We start from the raw sequence: 19,137 nt of genomic DNA, 5'->3' as shown, positions 1-19,137 counted from the left end.
CTTTTCTCTGGTGGATAAAAAAGAGAAAAAAAAAAAAAGGAAACAACAAAAAAAGAAAGCCAAAAGTCCTCAAAGCAATAAGTGAAGTGCTGATAATAAAACTGGAGATTCTAGACATTTCTTTTTATTTTTTATTTTTTATTTTTTAAGATTGTATTTATTTATTCATGAGAGACACAGAGAGAGGCAGAGACACAGGCAGAGAGAGCAGCAGGCTCCATGCAGGGAGCCTGACGTGGGACTCGATCCAGGGTCTCCAGGATCACACCCTGGACTGAAGGTGGCACTAAACCTCTGAGCCACCGGGGCTGCCCTAGACATTTGTTTTTAATTCTTATTAATAATACATTGTGATGTTATTTTTGCATCTTGCATCATACAGACTGTCTCCCCAACTTTCACCCCAAATTAAAAGACTGCAGTTACCAAAGAATACAGGTTCTGGAAGAGGGAAAATTCAAGGCAAGTGAGCAGAGGCTCTTTTTTTGTTCTGAGAGGAGTAGGTGAGAGGAAAGGCAGAGGTGCAGGCTCTGGGATGCAGGGAGGGATGCTAAGAGCAGCAGAAGAAAGATCTGGGGAAGGGAGTCAAGTAGGTTGGGTAGATTTTCATGTGGAAGAACTCCTCAAAGTAAAAGCGATGGAATTGTTGCAAATGAGTTTTGGCATTTCTGCCTTTTGTCTCTGGTCCCCATTGGGCTCTACATTGCCTTTACCAATTTATACTAGCTGTGCCAATACCGCAGTGACAGGGAAGGGACTGTCTCAGGCCATTCAGGCTGCTATAACAAAATACCATAGACTGGGTTATAAACAATGGAAACTTATTTCTCATAGTTCTGGAGGCTAGAAGTCCAAGAGTATGGTACTGGCAGATTCAGTGTCGGGTCAGGGCCCACTTCTCCACTGACGGCCCTCTTCTTACTGTGTCCTTGTATGGCACAAGGCACGAGAAAGTTAGAAGTGTTACTGAAGATATTGTAAAGATGGAAATTTCACTAAATACTGTAATTTGAGACAGGAGCTCTAGGAGGTGTGCTCCTGGAAGGAGGAAGGGAGGGCGAAAGGTAAGATGTGTAACTCATTCAGTTTTTTTTTTTTAAATCTAAAAACTGATGATAAACAGTGTAAATATATATCCCACTACCTTTTAATCCTTGAAACACATATAGTACTAAGTGGTATTTGCGGCCTGTGGATGAATGCCATCTTATTAATTTCTGTCCCGTAGTGATACAAACATGCCCTTGACCACTGTGTTGGGGTGTTTTCCCAAGTCACAGCACATGTGAGGAGGAGATGGGAAGTGAAGTGATCCTGACCATGGAATCTGGGGTCAAAGCCAGGCTCTGCCTTTGCCATGCCCATTTCTCACTGTGCTGGGATTGTCCCTTCACCTGTAGCCTGTGATTCCCTTGAGAGCAGGGACACTGTCTTGTTATTCTTGAAATGCCTAGAAATTTACCCAGAGCCTGACATTGAAGAGGTGGTTAATAACTCTTTTGAAGGGGAAAGGGAAGAAGGGGAAGCAGTGAAGGACCCCAAGAAAACTTTCATGGGGGTGTGTATATATCATCAGATGGTCTGCAATTAGATGGGACTAGAAGCCAGTCATCATTAGAAAGAGATTATTCAAATTAGTGCTTTTGTGGTTACTCATGGCTTTACACTGGTGGACTAACCAAGATATGGTTTACATTGTCAGAGATCTCTTTCCTTGAACCCAAAAACAAGGGCAAAGATGTGCAACATGAAAAGTATGCTAGGCCTCAGCTCGGGTTCCTGGGAAGTAGAGCCGAAGACAGGGGTACAGGTACATCAGCTCCATCAAGGCTGGGACTCAGGGGAAGGGGAGTGAAGGAAGCAGATGGTGCAGGGGAAGAAGCTGAGTGAGGACGTGCAGTCAGCTGAAGTCCAACCTTAACCTGGGCCCACAGGGCAGGGCTCTCAGGCATGAATTGCACCACAAAGACTGAAGGATGTGATCTCGTTGACTACTGTCTGGTGTGTATGTGTGCATGCGTGTGCATGTGTGCACATGGTACATGGATGTGTGTATGTTTGCATGCATGTGTATATGCACACAAGTATATGTATAGCTGTGTGGGCATGTATATATGCGTGCGTGCCTATGTGTGCACACGTACATGTATGCATGCACATGTGTATATATGTATACACGGGTGCATGTGTGTGCATGCATGGACAGATGGGGGGACATAGCTCCTGGACAGGGCAGCTCCCACTTAGGGGAGGGCAGTTCTCCAGAGAAAGGGGAGCGCTGATGGGTACACCCATATGGAGAAGGATGCTGCATTCATAGCATCCACTGCAGGAAAATTCCATTAAGTTCTAACTGGTATCCCTCTCACTTTTTTAGACAATATCATATACAACAGTAAAAGAGAATATGAGCAGTCCTAAGAGTTTTCATAGAGGAACTTCAACTCCCACCCCGAACACCCTGACTTCTACTCCAAACTGTATTATTTGGAGAGGCCTGGGAGTTCCAGGGGTTTATACTTTTACAAAGAAAAGGAGATTGCAAAAACAATGTATTTGGCTCACATACGAACTGAGCTTACTCTGTGCTCTCTTCTGTGGATTTCAAGGACATAAAGATGCTGAACTGACTGGAAAACTAATAAGGGCAAGATAAGACCACAGTTGTTTCTGTCTGAGAGGTGGACGGAGGGCAGTTGGAAAGTGTGTGTGGGGGGTTGACAGCAGGAGGCTGAAGGCCCTCCGCACAGGAACTGCGTCTGGCATTAGCCTGGGGGATGAGTGCGGTTTGGTGGGGCCACAGCCAGTCTACGTGAACACCGCCTCCAGGCCTGCCTCCTGGGCCACTGTACCTCTTATGTCAGGGGTACGGACTGAAACACAGGACTGCGAGATGCCCAAGAGAGGTGCAGCTAAGGGCCAGCCCAGCTGCCTCTCAGAGACACAGACTGCCATCTGTCTGGCCCAGCCTTCCTACCTTTCGAGAGAGGCCACATGTCTGGACTTTTACATAAAATCTCCAGATCTTTCAATGTTAGCAGTTCATTCAGAAACCACTTAAACATTGCCTGGGGCAGACACCATGTCTCTAGAACAGATGTAGCTTCTCACAGGCCAGTTTGCACCTGTTTTAAGCCTGTACCTCTTTGGCAGCTGACCCCAGTGGCCCCCGTTCCCCTGCACTGGGCAAGAGTACATCTGAGAACCCCTGAATCAGATGGGGTACACTGAGAACAGGCTATGTAGGTAGGTGCAGTCGCCTGACCCCCACAACCTTTTTGAGGCCTGGTTAGGGGTCTTTCCAAGTTGCCCACAAAATATGCTGACCTCAAGGGTTCACTGCTTGCTTTTGCTACCTTTTAGCTTTCGCAGGAGATCCAGTGCTCCATGGCCAGTCACATCCAGTCCCTGGTGAAATCGGAGAAGAACCGTCAGGTCATGTGTGAGGCGGGGATGCTCAGGACCCTTGTAGCCTCCTGCCGCAGAGCCCTGACAGCCAGCCCCAGCCCCTTGAACTTGGGCCTTATCAGGATCTTTGAAAAGCTTGCCTCCCAAGCCATTGAACCAGATGTATTAAGGTACTGTGTGCTGTGTATTAAATGGTGCTGAGCTACTGATAGCTGGGCTCAGGTACAGTGGGCAGGTCACAGGGACAGGGCATGCACAGGGACAGGTCTCCCTGTGCCCTGTCTTGCCTCTCCCTTCTGCTGGGGGTGGCCCTTCCTGGCACGGGACATCCTTGGGTCCACATAGACAGTGGGCAGGCCCACAAAGCAGACTTAAGCCCTCCCATGGAGCTGATGACCTTGAGAAGAAAGGACAGTAGTCAGAGGTTCTGCAGACAACACAGATAGCATCATGGAGGATGGTGAGTGGGCAGCACCAGAGCTACTGGAAAGCCACCGTCAGAAGAGTGCGTGTAAAGGGTCAGGGCTGCAGGGCAGTGAGGGGCTCAGGCCTGAGGCCTGTGCAGGTGTTCATGGGACCAGGAGAGGAGGGAAGAGGGCAGGTGAGGATGCTCTACTGAGAGGGATGGGGGTTGTGAGGACTTGATACCCCGAGAGGCTAGCCTGCAGGGAGCTGGGCCAGTGTGAGTAGGGCCAGGCCTCCTGGCAAGGAGAGGGTCACAGGCAGTGTATCTTCTGGGGGCCTTCCTGTTGGCAGCCCCTTCATGGAGCCACCTGTTGCCTGGAAAGCTGAGTAGGAGGGAGATGCACAGAGCAGAGCTGATGGATCAGACACAGAACAGTGTAGTATAAATTCCTTATCTCTTCAAGGTCTGATTTGAGGCTCCCAGCTAATCACTGGTTAAGTCAAAGGCACCTAAACATGCTAGCTCTGTGGTCTCGGTGCCAGGCCAGGGACACCCTGCTTCTGGATGGTTTGAGGAAAGGTTTCCGGGCAGAGAGACAAAAGCATGGAGGAGGGGCTAGGGAGCACCTGGATTTAGGAAGGTATTCCAGTGAACCGGAGAATGCTTCCACCCATGAAAGGTCTTCACTTCTTTCTCTCGTGTGTTATGATACCTAGACAGTTTCTCGGTCTTGGGATGCCTCCACTTCCGTCGGCTGCAGTGAACATCCTCCATTTATCTTTTGTGAACAGAGGAGACTCTGGAGGCTCAGGTGAGGAAAGAAGAGAGAATACGCATTCTGTTTAAGGGAGCCTTTACAACAGGTGGGAAGCAGATAGACTCAAAAAGTGGTACTGCCTGCTGCTCAATGGAGTAAATGAGGAAAAGCAGGATTGGTGGTCCCAGAGAAAGCCCAGATCTAGAAAGAAAAGGATGACCCCCACCCTCCTATAAGATAGGGGACGGTGAGCGTGTACTTGACCCCTTTGGGTGCAGATCAAAGAAACAGCAATAGGGTTTCCTTCATGACACACTGTGTGTCAAGTACCCAGTGTTGCCCCTGGACAGACATGCCAGTGATGGCTTTTTGCACAGTTCACAGCTCATGGGATGGGTCGGGGATCAAGAGGCCAAAGCATTGGGTGGCTCCCTAGTATCAGGCATGGTCCTCAGGAGGCTGCTGGCTCCAGGAACCAGCTTAAAGAAAAGACAGCTGTGAAGGTACTGAATGTGAGATCACATAAGGACACAAAGGCAAGGAGGCCCAATTGAAGAGCATGGATGGAGAGTCAGCCTGTGCCGGCAGCCAGGTGCAGGGAGCAGAACTTTCACAGAAGTAGGCTGTCATGAGTGGGAACGTCATGGAGCGACCACCAGTGGGGCAAGCCAATGACAGCAGCAGCAGACGGTGTGCTAGAAAGTAGGGTGGGGTGGGTGTGGGGAATGGTGGGCTGAAGGGGGAAGAAGTTTCTAGGAGGAGCATGTTCTCACTGCAGTTTAGTGTGAGTGAGTCAGTAGGGAGCCACCGCACGGTGGTGGTGAGGTTAGCCTTCCTTCTGGGCTGTTGCAGACCCCCTGGGGCTGTTGTCAGAAGAGCTGTGGATATGCTTAAATGGGGATGCCCCTCTACTTTTGCTTGTTGCCTCAGGGTCCCAGGCTATAGCAGCAGGGACTGCTGAGGGTCCCACGGGCACTGTTCTGGATGCCGGCCCATGCTCAGCAGTCACCCAGACCATCAGGCCCTCAGGGACGTCCCAGGGCTCGGCCACTGCCCTGCAGACCTCGATGAGCCTCATCTCCATGACCTCCCCACGCAACCTGCAGCCTCAGAGGGCGGCCCTGGCTCCATCGTTCGTGGAATTTGACATGTCCGTGGAAGGTTATGGGTACGACAGGCTTTCTTATATTTGGAATGCACTTTATTCATTTCCCAGTGCCTCTGATGAATTATAATATTGATCAAAAAACTGTAGTCCTCACCAGCTCTCACCAGCCAGGAGCATAAAATGTCTGGGTCAGGGACACCTTGTCTCCTCTGACTTCTCAGGGCCAGTGTCCTCCGCCATGTAGTGCTATGACCTTCTACTTGCCCTGGAGGGCCTGCTTTCTGGAATTCCCTCCCCTTCAGGATCCAGCATAAATTCCATCTCTTAAGGCCCCCGTATGGGCATCAGCCGCTTTCTGTCCTCGGTGTAAGAGGGAGTGAGGCCCCTGAAGAGGGAGATAGGGGTGATGTCATGGCCAGAAGTTGGTGTGCGGTTCAATAATCTGAGATACTTTTCTGTTTCTAGCTGTTTGTTTATTCCAACTCTGTCTACAGTTATGGGAAGCAGCACAGAGTATCTGGTCTCTGGAGGGATTGGGACAGGTAGGTGATTCTCAGCAGCTTCAGTTTGCTGAGCTATCTTCACCCTGTCTCCAGAATAAGTGCTGAGGGAGCCTTGATTTCAGATTTCCACTTGGCATTAAGGAAAGTGGGAGTCTTCCTTGTTTCTGTGTACCTTTCATCCTTACAGTTTGTCATGCTTGTTTTAGGGCAGGAGGATCCTGTTTATCATGTGTCCCAAGGGCCCAGCCATGACTCTGCATCCAGTGGGGACTCAGTGAACACTTGTGGTCTCAGTTGGTGATTTGATGACTGAGTCTGGGATGGATTCATTTAGTCAGTGATTGACAAATGTCGAAACCAACACCTCACTCCACCCTGGGCTCTTTCTGAAGAAGACTATAAGTTCTATGTGGATGGCCATCTGATCAACCTGGGCCCTGGCAGGCTTTGCGCAGCACTGAGCTCAGCTAAAAACTGGCTAGGCAGGGCAGGGCAAGCACCCAGCGCTGTCTGAGCTAGGCGCCCTAGCTTAGGAGAACCAGGGTCTCACTGGGATGGTGGGTGCTGAGGAGCCATTGCATTCACAGCCTCCACGTGGGGTACCACGTCTGATTCTGCTAATTCATGGAAGATGGTGGGCCTGCTTTGTGTTGCCAACCCTGTTATGGGTCAGGAGGACAAGAGTTTCCCTATGAAAGGTTCAGCTGAGCTAGGCTGATGTCCTCTGCCTCACATTGCACACTCTGCAGCTTTAGGTCAGCCAATGGTGACCAATTACAGAGTTGTGCCCCTCCTCCTCTCCTTTAGCAAAGTGGCATAGAATAATAGATGAGATAGAATTGGAGAGAGGCTTCAGGGATCTATGGGAGTATGGGAATACGACTTACTCCTGTGAGTATATGAGTGTATGTGAGTACATGAGTAAAGGGACAAGCTTCTGTGGCATGGGGTAGACATAAAGTGGAAATGAGTTAGATGAGGCCACAGAGCTGGCACACAGTAGGGCCACACATGGGCTGAATCAGAGCCACGATGAGTCTAGACAAGATTGCAAGGCAGGTGAAAGTCTAAGGGTATGCTTGTGTTCTGACTCCAGGTGCTGCCAGGTCATTCCCTCCACCCCGGGGCCTGACCTTCTCCTGCTGGTTCCTGATTGGCAGGCACAGCACAGTCACTGAGGGCCACCCACTGCGCTTCTTAAGCCTGGTGCGTCACCTGGCCAGGACCGAGCAGCCCTTTGTCTGCTTCTCTGTCAGCCTGTGCCTGGATGACTTCTCCTTGGTTGTGTCTACAGAAGAGAAAGAGTTTCAGCCCCTGGGTAAGGTGTTGGGAGCTGGAGCTGTTTTTGCCCACACTTGGGGGAAACGGAGCTAAGTTAGCAGCTCTCGGCATAAGAACCCGGGAGCCCAATCCTTTAGTAGTTGGTGGCTGGTCCAGGCTCTGTTATTTAGAGCTCCACCTGGGTTTCTAAGTTCATCCCTCTATGTTGGCCAGAAATGGCCTGTTCTTCCTGTGTGCCCTGGGAGTGTCACTGTTTCATAGGGAAATACCCAAAAGGCCCCAGAGGTAACACGACATCATTGTCACAGAGCACAACTGCCTATTTCCTCCTCCTTCTTAGGCCTCCAGGGCAAATGTATGTCACTGCAGAGGAAGTCTCCTGGGGTAGACCCCAAAGCCTGACTCCTGGGTTTGACTCCTGCTGCATGACCCTGGGCAAGTTACATAACCTGTTTGTGCCTCAGGGGGGTAGGTAAATGGGGATTGTTATAGCACTTACCTCACCAGGGGCTGTGAAAAAAGAAATGAAGTGACATTTGTTACCATCCTTAATCCAGTGTTTGGCACAAAGCAAGATCTCAAGCAATGATAGTTGCTGTTGTGGTTATTTTATGAGGAGGTCTAGGGCATGGCTCCTCTGCATGAGGCCCTGTTCTCCTTGGTTGCTGCAGTGTGATGCTGCATACAAGATGTGGTGACTATGTTCTCTTGCAGATGTCATGGAACCCGAGGATGATCCTGAGCCTTCTGCTGGACGCCAGCTTCGGGTCCGATGTGGCCAGCTGCTGGCTTGTGGTCAGTGGCACCACCTGGCTGTGGTTGTCACCAAGGAAATGAAAAGGAATTGCACTGTTTCCACCTATCTGGATGGACAGATCACCGGCTCAGCCAAGGTGAGCTAGTCACCCTGAGTTCCGCTTGTCCCACTGCTGTGCCTTCCAGCTGCAATACCTGGAGTGGTCTCTGTTCTGTTCTTTGCTCTCATTTGGCAGCAGGGCTGGTGTCTAATGAAACTCTCCCTTGCTGTCAGAATACTTGGCTCGACTCAAACATGAGAAAAGCCCCAAAAGCAATAAAATGAAAATCCTTCAGAAAATGGAATGAAAGCCACACAACCAGAGCAGAATGTGAAACATGGAAATAGGAATAGTCGTGAGAGAATATGAAGTCCTAGAGTGAACAAGTCTTTTCACATTTTAAGTTGTGGATTCCCCAGGAAGGTCTGTGCAGGGTCTAAGGTTCTACTTTTCCAAGAAGCTTCCTGATGAATCTAATACAACTGCCTGCACACTACACTGAGGAGTCAGGCACCAGAGCTTGCAAGGATGCCAGCAGCATTTACCAGATTTACAGCAAGAATGAGGAGAGAAAAGTGGTTTCCTGCTTAGAGAAGGCAATGGAATGTGAACACATAGCCGGAGGAGGTGTCTCTTTACTGCCATTTAGAGTCACCTGAAGTCCTGAGGCATGAGAGAGAGGAAGCTGGGAGATGAGGGACATAGCAGGTGTGCTCCAGCATCCACTGTTAGAGATCCTCAGAGAAGCCAGAGAGAGAAGGGCCCAGAAGACACCAGAGAGCAAGTGCAGCCAGAATTTCACCCAGGTTCCATAGAGAACATCTCAATCTAGGCTGCATTCTAGAATCACCTGGAAATTATTTTTAAAGTTCTCTTGTGCAAGCTGCTCCTAAGATCAATCATAACAGAATCTCTGTGTGCAGGGTAATTTGGTAATACTTTCAGAATTTCTCAGGTGATTCTAATATTTAGCCAGAATGGAGAATCTTTGATTAATAGGGTTTCTCATTTCCATAGTTTGACATTTTAGGCTTGATAATTCTTTGTTGTCGGGGGCTATTCTATGTACAGTAGGATAGATACTTAGCAGCATCTGTGGCCTCCCTAGATGCCACAGCATCTCTCTCTCTCTCCAGTTGTGATCGCCAAAAATGTCTCCAGACATTTCCAAATGCCCTCTATGGGGCAAAATTACCCCATTTTGAGAACTATTAGGTTAGAACAACCTAAATTCAATATAACACCTAAAGATGAATTCAATGCTATCTTCTAGTATAGTCATCTTACTAAAAAAGGGCAGTGGTAACTAGAAAGATTCAGCAGGAGCATTACAAAAATAGGTCTTCCAAGACATGAAGTTAACTCTTTTCTCAAGTTATTGACAATACTAGCCTTTCTTTCCTTCTTCCCTCCCTCTTTTCTTCCCTCCCTCCCTCCTTCCTCCCTTCCATCTTTCCTTCCTTCCTTCCTTCCTTCCTTCCTTCCTTCCTTCCTTCCCACATTAAATATTTTGGAGCACACATTCTCTGTTAGGTACTGTTTTAGGTGCTAGGTGTTCATGCTCACCACCCAAATACCTCCAGGAATGTGCATATAGTATAAAACAAAAGTTAGATTTATTAAGCTTCCTGTAGCAAGATGCTCTACTCCATGGGATTACAAGGACTTGGAAGGAGCTTAGATAGGATTAGGGCTTATTTTAGGTGATTTGAGGGAGGATTCAGGAAGTGGAGGTTGGTCTATTCTCAACTGGGTGCTGCCAGAAAGAGAGGGGATTTGATGCCTGTGTATGTTCAGAATTTTTATATAGGAAGTAGGAAGAATGGAGCAGGTTAGAGTTGTCATTGGAGAAAAAGCAGTAGTCACTCACGTTAGCCAGGATGGGAAGGGTGGTTACTTTTGTGGTTGCATCAGTGTCTTTGTTTTTGTCCAGGCGTGATTACAGTGTGGGCTTGTTTTTTTTTTTTTTTTCTTCTTTTGCAAAACATGTTGGCAATCTGTCTTGTTTTATGGAATAGGTGGGTATTCTGTGAAATAGTTCATGTACTTTGAGGCTAAGAAAGAAGTCCTATTGATGTTGGGACCTTGCTTGCACCTAGCACAAGGGATGGTACACAGGAAGCATGCAATAAATATTTGATGAACTGCATTGAATTTACAGCCACAAGGAGGAACATGGACTAGATGATAGTGTAATTGAGTGAATTGGTACATGGATGAACAACTGACCTCATGGCAGCTAAGCCAGAGTCAATTAGCAGGAAGGATGGCAATGGTGTGATGCCATAGGGATATGCCCAAATACGCCATGGGGAATGACCAAGGCTTGAGTCAGACAGAGTGGACTTTCCAAGATGATCTCAACAAGGTGGTTCAGGATCAGCAAGTGAAATTTAATTGGGATAAATGTGAAGGCCTGTGTTTAGATGCAGATATCTGCTAAGCAAAAACAAGATAGGAGACATTAGGTTGGGGATGACCTAGCTTAACGATGGTTCTCTAGTTTAGAGAGAAGGTAAGTTCAATTTAAAAAGTGAGGAGTATTTCAAGAGTCTAAATTGAGCAAAATGATGGGAGAATTTGAGACATCTTATGTTTGTAAGTCAGTGCAGATGGTGCAGTGAGTATATGCTGTAGGAATTTGGGGGAAAAGGCAAGCCAGACTGCAGGGGTGGGGCAGAGCTTCAGTGAGGGAGAGCAAGAAGTCCTTGCCTGTCAGGAGTGGAGAAGGAGAGAGAGCACAGTGGACCCCACTCTAGGCATGCCTGGTGACTGAAACTTGGTTTGTTCTTGTTTGAAAATTTCATTTAATTTGTAGAAAGACTACCTCTGAAATTGTATGACTTCTCATTTGAAAAATATGCACTTCTATACATATTTATGGATATGGTGATTTTATAGTTATTATAAAAATTATATAAATACATTTTGAAATAACTGAAAAATATTGGAAAGAAGAAAGAATGCCTGTGTTCCTTCTATCTTACCATAGTTTGTAGTGTCTTAGTTTTTTTCCCTTTAAAGAAATAGTTACAAATTTACTGCATAGAAAATATTGTATATTGGGTAGCCTGAGTGGCTCAGCCCCAGGGCGTGGATTGAGTCCCGCATCGGGCTCTTGTGAGGAGCCTGCTCACTCCCTCTGATTGTGTCTCTGACTCTCTCTCATTCTGTGTACACACTTTCATGAATAAATAAATAAAATCTTGAAAAGAAGAAAATATTGTATATTACTTAATTTTTAATATTAGTTAATATTTTTATTCACAAAGCTTTGAAATTATCATTTTAAAATTTGTGATACTCGTTAACTAGTTTTGTTTTATTCAAATTTTTATTGAAATAATTGTAGGCTAAAATGTAGTTGTAAGAAATAATAGCAAGAAACCCCATGTACCTTTTACCTAGTTTCCCCTCAGTGGTGCATCTTATAAAACTGCAGAACAATTTCATAACCAAAATATTGATGTTGATACAATCTGCTAATTTATTCAATTTCCAGTTTTATTTGTACTTGTGTGTATGTGTATGTGTTCTACACAATTTTGTCACATGTGTAGGTTCCTGTGTCCACGACTCCTGCCAAGATTCAGAGCGTTTACATCACCACAAAGCTCCTTAGTATTGCCCTTTTATAAAAACTAAAACTACAACCGCTCCCACTCACCCACACCTCCCTCCCTTATTCCTGTCCCTAACCTTGGCAACCAATAATCTATGATGTTGTAATTTCAAGGATATTATATATATTAAACTGTAGAGTATGTGATCTTTTAGGATTGGCTTTTTCAATCAGCATAATTCTCTGGAAATTCATCCAAATAATTGCAGTGTGAAACGGTTAATTCCTTTTTATTGTTGTGTAGTATTCTGTGATACAGATGTGTATGTAACTGTGTATTCACTGACTGAAGATGTGTATTCACTGACTGAAGGACATTTGGGCTGTTTCCAGTTTTTGGATATTACAAATAAAGCTATATGGATATTTTTTCTTGTTTTTTTTTGTCTTCTTTATTTTGCTATGAACATTTGTGTACAGGCTTTTGTGTGAACTTCAGTCCATATTTCTCTAGGATAAATGCCTACGAGTTCAATTGCTGGGTCATATGGTGATTGTGTGTTTAGTTTTATAAGAAATAGCCAAATCATTTTCTCAGAGTGACTGTACCATTTTACATTTCCCAGCAGCAATGGAAGAGTGATCCAGTTTGTCTGCATTCACTGTGGTCGCTACTTTTCATATTAGCTATTCTGAGAGATGTATAATGATCTCATAATGTTTTTAATTTACATTTCTTTAATTGCTAATGAAATTAAAAATCTTCCCAAGTGCTTATTTGCCATCTGTGTATCCTCTTAAGTGATGTCTGTTTATGTCTTGTGGCCTTCTTCTAATTGGATTGTTTGGTTTTTCCTCTTACATTTTAAGGGATTTTCTATATATTCTAGATACTAGTCCTTTGATGTGTTATTTGCCAAAGAATTTCTTCTAGTCAGTAGCTTAAGTTCCATCTTCTTTCTCATAGGAGTTTGTAGAACAAAAGTTTTTATTTTGTTGAAGTATAATTCACCAAATTTTCCTCTTATGACTCCTGCTTTTGGTGTCAAGTCTAAGAACTCTTTGCCTAGCTCTAGATCCTGAAGATTTTCTTCTGTGTTTTTTCCAAAAGTTTTCTAGATTTACATTTAAATTTGTGATCTCTTAGGAGTTAACTTTGGTAGGAGGTGTGAAGTTGAAGTTGAAGTTCATTTCTTTCCTATGATGTCCAGTTGTTCCAGCAACACTGGTTGAAGAGGCTATCCTTCCTTCATTGAATTGATTTTGAGCCTTCATCAAAAATCAGTTTGGCACATTTGTATGGGTTTATTCCCAGATTCTATATTCTAGTTTACTGATCCATGTGCCAATACCACATATCTTAATTATTGTTGGTATGTAATAAGCTATGTAACAATATTGGTTAGATGGTGCCTCACTTAATTCTTCTCTTTCTAAAAAGATAATCAAAATCACTCTCCTTTTTTAAAAAAGGAGACGTAAGCTATTTATTTAGGGCTTGTGTCTTCAAATATAAATTTTAGAATTAGCTTATCTGTATCTACAAAAACCTGACATTTTGATGGGAACTGCATTAAACCTATAGATCATTTTAGGGAGAAATGATATCTTTACTGTGTTGAGTTTTCCTATCCAGGAACATGGTATGTCTCTTGCACTTATATAGGTTTTCTTTGATTTCTTTCATCATCTTTTTTGAACTGTTAGTATATAGATTTCATATATGTTTTATTAAATATTTCATTTTCTTTTGAGCAATTGTAAATGTTGTGTTTTTAATTTGGGTTTCTGCAGGTTCATTGTTAGCCTATAGAATGCAATTGATTTTTGTATGTTGATCATGTATCCTCTGACCTTGCCAAACTCACTCATTAGTGAGTTACACATTTTTTCTTTTTTGTAGATTCCTTGGAATTTTCCACATGGACATGTCATTTGCAAATAGATAATTTTATTTCCCTTTCTAATTGGATACGTTTGTAATTATTTTAGTACATAAAACTTAATGGATGTGCAAATAGTGGACATTTCGGTTCTTAGTTGAATGACTGGAACAAAAAAGATAAATATTTTAGTGGTTCTTAATATTCCTTGTCAAATTTATTTCCAAAGGCATAGTGTCAGTTTTTTACTCCCACTAGCATTTTGCAAACGGTTTTTTTTTTGCATTGTTTCTCAGCTTCAAGAGTATGCTTTTTAATGTTTATAGCTAAAATAAGCTTTTACTTTGAGACAATAAAGTATATCATTTTATACCCATGGTATATTTGTTTAATTCTGAGGTTAAATTTCTCCCTTTCCCTTCCACCCCCATCCTTTTAATTTTAACAGATGTTGTATATTCAGGCCTTACCGGGGCCTTTCCTTTCAATGGATCCATCTTCATTTGTGGATGTTTATGGATATATTGCCACCCCTCGAATTTGGAAACAAAAGTCATCATTAATATGGCGTCTTGGCCCTACATACCTCTTTGAAGAAGCCATCTCAATGGACACTCTGGAAGTTATTAACAAACTTGGCCCAAGATACTGTGGTAACTTCCAAGCTGTGCATGCCCAAGGTAAGGAGTGTTTTGATTTATAATGATCTCACTGATATTATTTTTTAAATGGACATCCAGTTATTTATAGCATATTTACAAAGAATAAACTCAGCATAGGTCAGTCATTAGGGAAGACCTCTGTAATCGGATCATTATAAATTTACAGCCCAACAGAAAATGTCACAGAAAAGGAAATAACAATATCCTTTGGATTTCAATTCCAAAGCCCATAATGGAGGAAAATGGGTAGGTAATACCATCAGCAAAGAAAGAGAGAAGAGAATGCGATAAATAAGTTACATTCCTTTTAATGAAGAAGCTTTTTAACTAAAGTACACTGTTGTCTTCAATTATTAAACAGGCAGACAAATACATCCACATTTCCATTATTGATTGCTGGCTGTTCAAGCAGGGAGTACTGCTCTCTGTGCTCCATCAAGTCAAGGGGGTCAGCTCCCATCTGGGAAGAATGATGAATGAATTTATGTACAGAAGCTGTATGCATAGTGAAGGGCGGCTGAACACTGTAGAGTGTTTCTTCTTCAGGCCCCATGTCTTCTTCAAGCTTCCATTTCCTCTGGCAAATGGCACTGGCCAGAGCCATGCCATGAGGTCAAGTCTAGAGCCAAAATTTTGCTGACTGGCTATTCAGGCCATGCCATTCTAGTAGCATGTGTGCCTCTCCTTGACCTGGGGACCAGGGTGCTCATTCCAAGTGGAATGTTTACCATGGCATGTAGCTCATTGAAAATCTTAGGACTTTCAGCCCAATCTCTCTCTTCCTTTTTTTTTTTTTTTATAAGTCAGCTTTCTTATCACTTAACATTTTGGTTTTGGAGGGTGAGGTTATATCATCTCCTTAGTAGATGTTTCAGGCTGTAGTGGTTTCACAACTTGAATGCCTTTATTTTATATTAGAATTAATCCTGTGAGATTTATCCACAGTTTCCTGTAAGTGTCAGAAAAGCACAGATAGGAGCAAACATGTGACATAAACATACAACATGCAAACATACAATATAGCAACATTTAAGACAGTCTCTCAGTGATAGCTTCGCCATATAGCCATAGATATTTATTTTACTGAGGTTGTACTTTCTTTTCTGTAAAGAGAGTAGAGATGATCAAAGATGTATTGTTTTAGGACTGGACCTTGATGTGGAAGCGATGCCTCTGGTTGCAGAGGAAAGGGTTTCCTTTGGCCTTCACGTAGCCAGCTCCTCCATCACCAGTGTTACAGACATCAGAAACACTTACAGCGAGGTGGACAGCCGCCTGATTGCCAAAGAGGTAGGAATTCTGCCTTCACTGTTGCCCTCTTTTGGAATCATGATCTCATAGTTTGCTTCAGTTTTCAATGCTTAAGTGAACACTAATTCATGTTCATGCATGTGTAGACAGATACACAATGCTGCCCATTTCATTTGTTAAAGTATCATATGCCCCTCCACCCATTAGCATCCCCTGAGACTAAACCCTTTATTTATAATTGCTCAGAGGAGAAAGTAGATGCTCTTTTTTTTTTTTTTAAAGATTTTATTTATTTATTCATGAGACACACACACACACAGAGAGAGAGAGAGAGAGGCAGAGACATAGGCAGAGAGAGAAGCAGGCTCCATGCAGGGATCCCAATGTGGGACTCAATCCCGGGACTCCAGGACCATGCCCTGGGCCAAAGGCAGATGCTTAACCGCTGAGCCATCCAGGGATATCCAGAGAAGATGCTCTTTATTCTTCACTGGAGAACAGGAACAAATGGAATTTGAAAAAACTTTGGTGACACTGAAAATACTATTGAGCTTCTCTTTTCTGGATGCTACTGACCACCCCCCACCCCAACACTGCAAAATGTTCTGGGAGTTGCCATGTTTATTTTAAACAGCAAATGTGCAAGACAACAAGCAGACATGTTTATAGATGAAGATGCCACTAGGTAAAGTCTTTCCTAATTCCTGTAGAGAGTGCTCTTTTGCTTAACATTGATGAATTTGAGCTGATTTATTTACATTCTCTGCACCCTCACAGACAGAGGGCCATCCCCTTTACTGAAGAGGAGAGATCTGGGATGAGGTCCTATTGAGCACCACAGTGGTGCCTTACCCACAGAGGACCCCAGACTCATCCACTTAGCCCTGTGAGAATGGTGAGGCTGGGGCATGCAAAGGCTGGATGACCTAGACTGAGAAGGAGGCAGACTGTTTCACCTCCATATGTCCTTCGGTCTGCCTTGCCCTCATTAGTTCTTCATGGTGACATGCAGGACATCTGCAGCACAACTGTGTAACCAAAGCTGCTCCCGCATGACTAAGCCACAGCCCAGGAGGCAGGACACGAAGCCTGAAATTTGACTTCAGTCTTTCTGACATTGATTCCTTTGTTATTTATTCACTGACTTTCTCTTACTGAGTGCCAGTGCTGGACCAGGCCTTGGGGGTGCCTGCCTTCCAAGACCTCACAAATAAGACCTCTTCCATTCCAGGAAAATTTCTTCAGACTAATTGTTGCTCATTTCTCTAGATGAACATTTCATCCCGTGACAGTACCATGCCTGTGTTCTTGCTAAGAAATTGTGCGGGCCACCTCTCGGGTTCTCTTCGAACTGTTGGAGCTGTAGCTGTGGGCCATTTAGGTAGGTCAGGCCTTGACCTTTTACTGCTATTTGGGAAGATGGGTGTGTGGCTGTCATTGCTTGTGTAGCCTGGACTTCTGAGCAGCTATCCAGTGAGGGTGAGATTTGGAGAGTTAGCCCTGTTGGAAACTTGGCCTTCCACATTGCATAGAAGTCAGTTCACCTTGCTGCATCTGGCAGTTGCTACTGAACTCAGCTACTAATCAGGCTGGCATGTATGCACAATGGAGCTTTCTAGTGGGCACAGTGGGGGCCTTTTGACAGAGGCAATAGTTGCAGTTGTGTGGGTAAAAACAATAGCTAGTGACTGCTGGCTGTCCTGTAGTTGGGCAAGAGCACAGCGGAGAGTTGATGCGAGGTCCGATCTTGCAGGACCTAGAGAGCAGACAAGAGCCTGAGATTGTCAGAGCAACCAGTGGCCTGAGGCTCTGAGAGCATGTGGTTCGCCCAGCACTCTGGGCCACAACAGAGGCAGTGATCTGAAATCCTCTGGGCTGTTTCAGCTCTTTTTGGTGACCCAGGAAGAACTCAGTGTAGGATTGCTCAATGAGCTAAGACTTTCAAAACTCCCACCCTTCCTCCCACTCCTAGCCTGTTCCATGCTCACAGGCCCCTCTACTGTGAGTAGACAGCCCTGGCAGCTCTTTTGTCCTTGAAGTTTCCTGGGGAAAGCCATTGCCCTGAAGCTGCAATGTATTGATGAAATGCCCCTTTGTCTCACCTAGGCATAAGGGTGTTCCACTCCATCCCAGCAGCCAGCAGCCTGGACTTCATTGGCGGGCCTGCTATCCTCCTGGGCCTCATTTCCTTAGCAACAGATGACCATACCATGTATGCGGCCATCAAAGTCCTGCACTCTGTCCTGACCAGCAACGTCATGTGTGATCACCTGATGCAGCACATCCGTGGGTACCAGGTAATCCCACCCTCCCATCTGAGCCTGTAATTCCCCAAGAGGCTGTTATTCCCAAGGAGCAGGGAGGAGCTTCACTGGCCTTAGTGGACTTTCCCTCCATGGCAACTTTTGGAGAAGGGAAACCAAGCAGAAGGGTCTTGAGACCAGTGTCACCACAGCAGAGGGCTGAGTGATAGCCAAACAGAGAGGGACTTTGATCAGAATGGGGGTGCTCACCTATATACTTGTACCTTTTGCTGAATTCAGGAATCATGTGTGATCCACCTACTTTGCACCTAACACGATGGCTAGGAGCCTGGGCAGAGGAACCAGGGTGCTGGGTTTGAATCCTGCCTCTTCTTCAAACTTGATATTTAATCTTAGATGAATTACCTACCCTCTCTGCCTCAGTTTCCTTAATAGTATAATATGGATTATCTCGCTTCCTGTGTCCTGGGGTTGTAGTGAGCACTAGACCATTTAATTCAAGTGGAGGGTTGAGCATTATGCCTGTGCAGAATAAGGGCTCTGTAAGTGGCTGCCATCTCTAGTTCTTAATCTCTCTGTGCCCCAGTTACCTATCTGTAAAATGAAAATAATATTAGCACTTATTTTATAGGGCTGTGATGATTAAGTGAGTTAATATATGCTGAGCATTCAGAAGAGTGTCTGCTTAGAGTAACTGTGATTGTCAGTGCTATTTACTATTTGTGAGGTCACATGAGACATGTTCACTGCCATTTATTTATTTATTTATTTATTTTATTTATTTATTTTCACTGCCCTTTAATACCTTCCTGCATGGCTGGAAGGAAATCATGAAAGACAAGACTAGTGTCAAAGTCTAGACAATGTCACGTTGTGGTTCCTCCTGGGTACAGTGGGGGCTAGGAGAAAGTCTCCTTATCTCTTTGGCCCCCAACTCAGGATCTGAGAAGAATAAAGTTATGTGGTATCACTTCAGGCCTACCTACTCTCTCCTAGACTGCTGCCACAGCTGGACAGTGGCCTGTTCCTTCTGCTATTCCTTTAAATCTCATTGATACCAGTCATAATTCTACATTACAGACTTGATGAGACCTCTTTCCTGTGCAAACCTTTCAAAGGCACCCAGTCACTGATATAATATCTCAAGCTCCTTATACTGGATTCCAGAGGTCTTTGAAAACTGGCCACTAACCTGTCCTTCCAGTCCTATTTAGCCCCATTTTCTGCCCAGCCAATGCACCTTCCTTCCTGAATC

General features: G+C 44.7%; 1 protein-coding gene across 9 annotated transcripts in view; it reads left to right on the top strand.

Moving 5' to 3' along the window:
- Positions 1-19,137, top strand: part of WDFY4 (WDFY family member 4) — a 285,777-nt gene that overhangs the window by 77,721 nt on the left and 188,919 nt on the right. For all 9 annotated transcript variants that reach the window (XR_012020969.1, XR_012020970.1, XR_012020971.1 and 6 more), the window contains 10 exons: positions 3,364-3,578; positions 4,531-4,625; positions 5,502-5,739; positions 6,145-6,221; positions 7,279-7,500; positions 8,178-8,356; positions 14,154-14,385; positions 15,512-15,657; positions 16,888-16,999; positions 17,725-17,915. Coding sequence is in view for 6 of the 9 variants with exons in the window: in XM_072806363.1 (XP_072662464.1) it covers positions 3,364-3,578; positions 4,531-4,625; positions 5,502-5,739; positions 6,145-6,221; positions 7,279-7,500; positions 8,178-8,356; positions 14,154-14,385; positions 15,512-15,657; positions 16,888-16,999; positions 17,725-17,915 (1,707 nt within the window). In the remaining 3 variants the exon portion in view is untranslated. The remainder of the gene's footprint in view (positions 1-3,363; positions 3,579-4,530; positions 4,626-5,501; positions 5,740-6,144; positions 6,222-7,278; positions 7,501-8,177; positions 8,357-14,153; positions 14,386-15,511; positions 15,658-16,887; positions 17,000-17,724; positions 17,916-19,137) is intronic.

This window comes from Canis lupus, chromosome 29 (genome assembly GCF_048164855.1).
Source record: "Canis lupus baileyi chromosome 29, mCanLup2.hap1, whole genome shotgun sequence".
Lineage (NCBI taxonomy): Eukaryota > Metazoa > Chordata > Mammalia > Carnivora > Canidae > Canis > Canis lupus.
The sequence above is the reverse complement of the archived record's forward strand: the minus strand, read 5'-3'. Positions and strand labels throughout refer to the sequence as shown.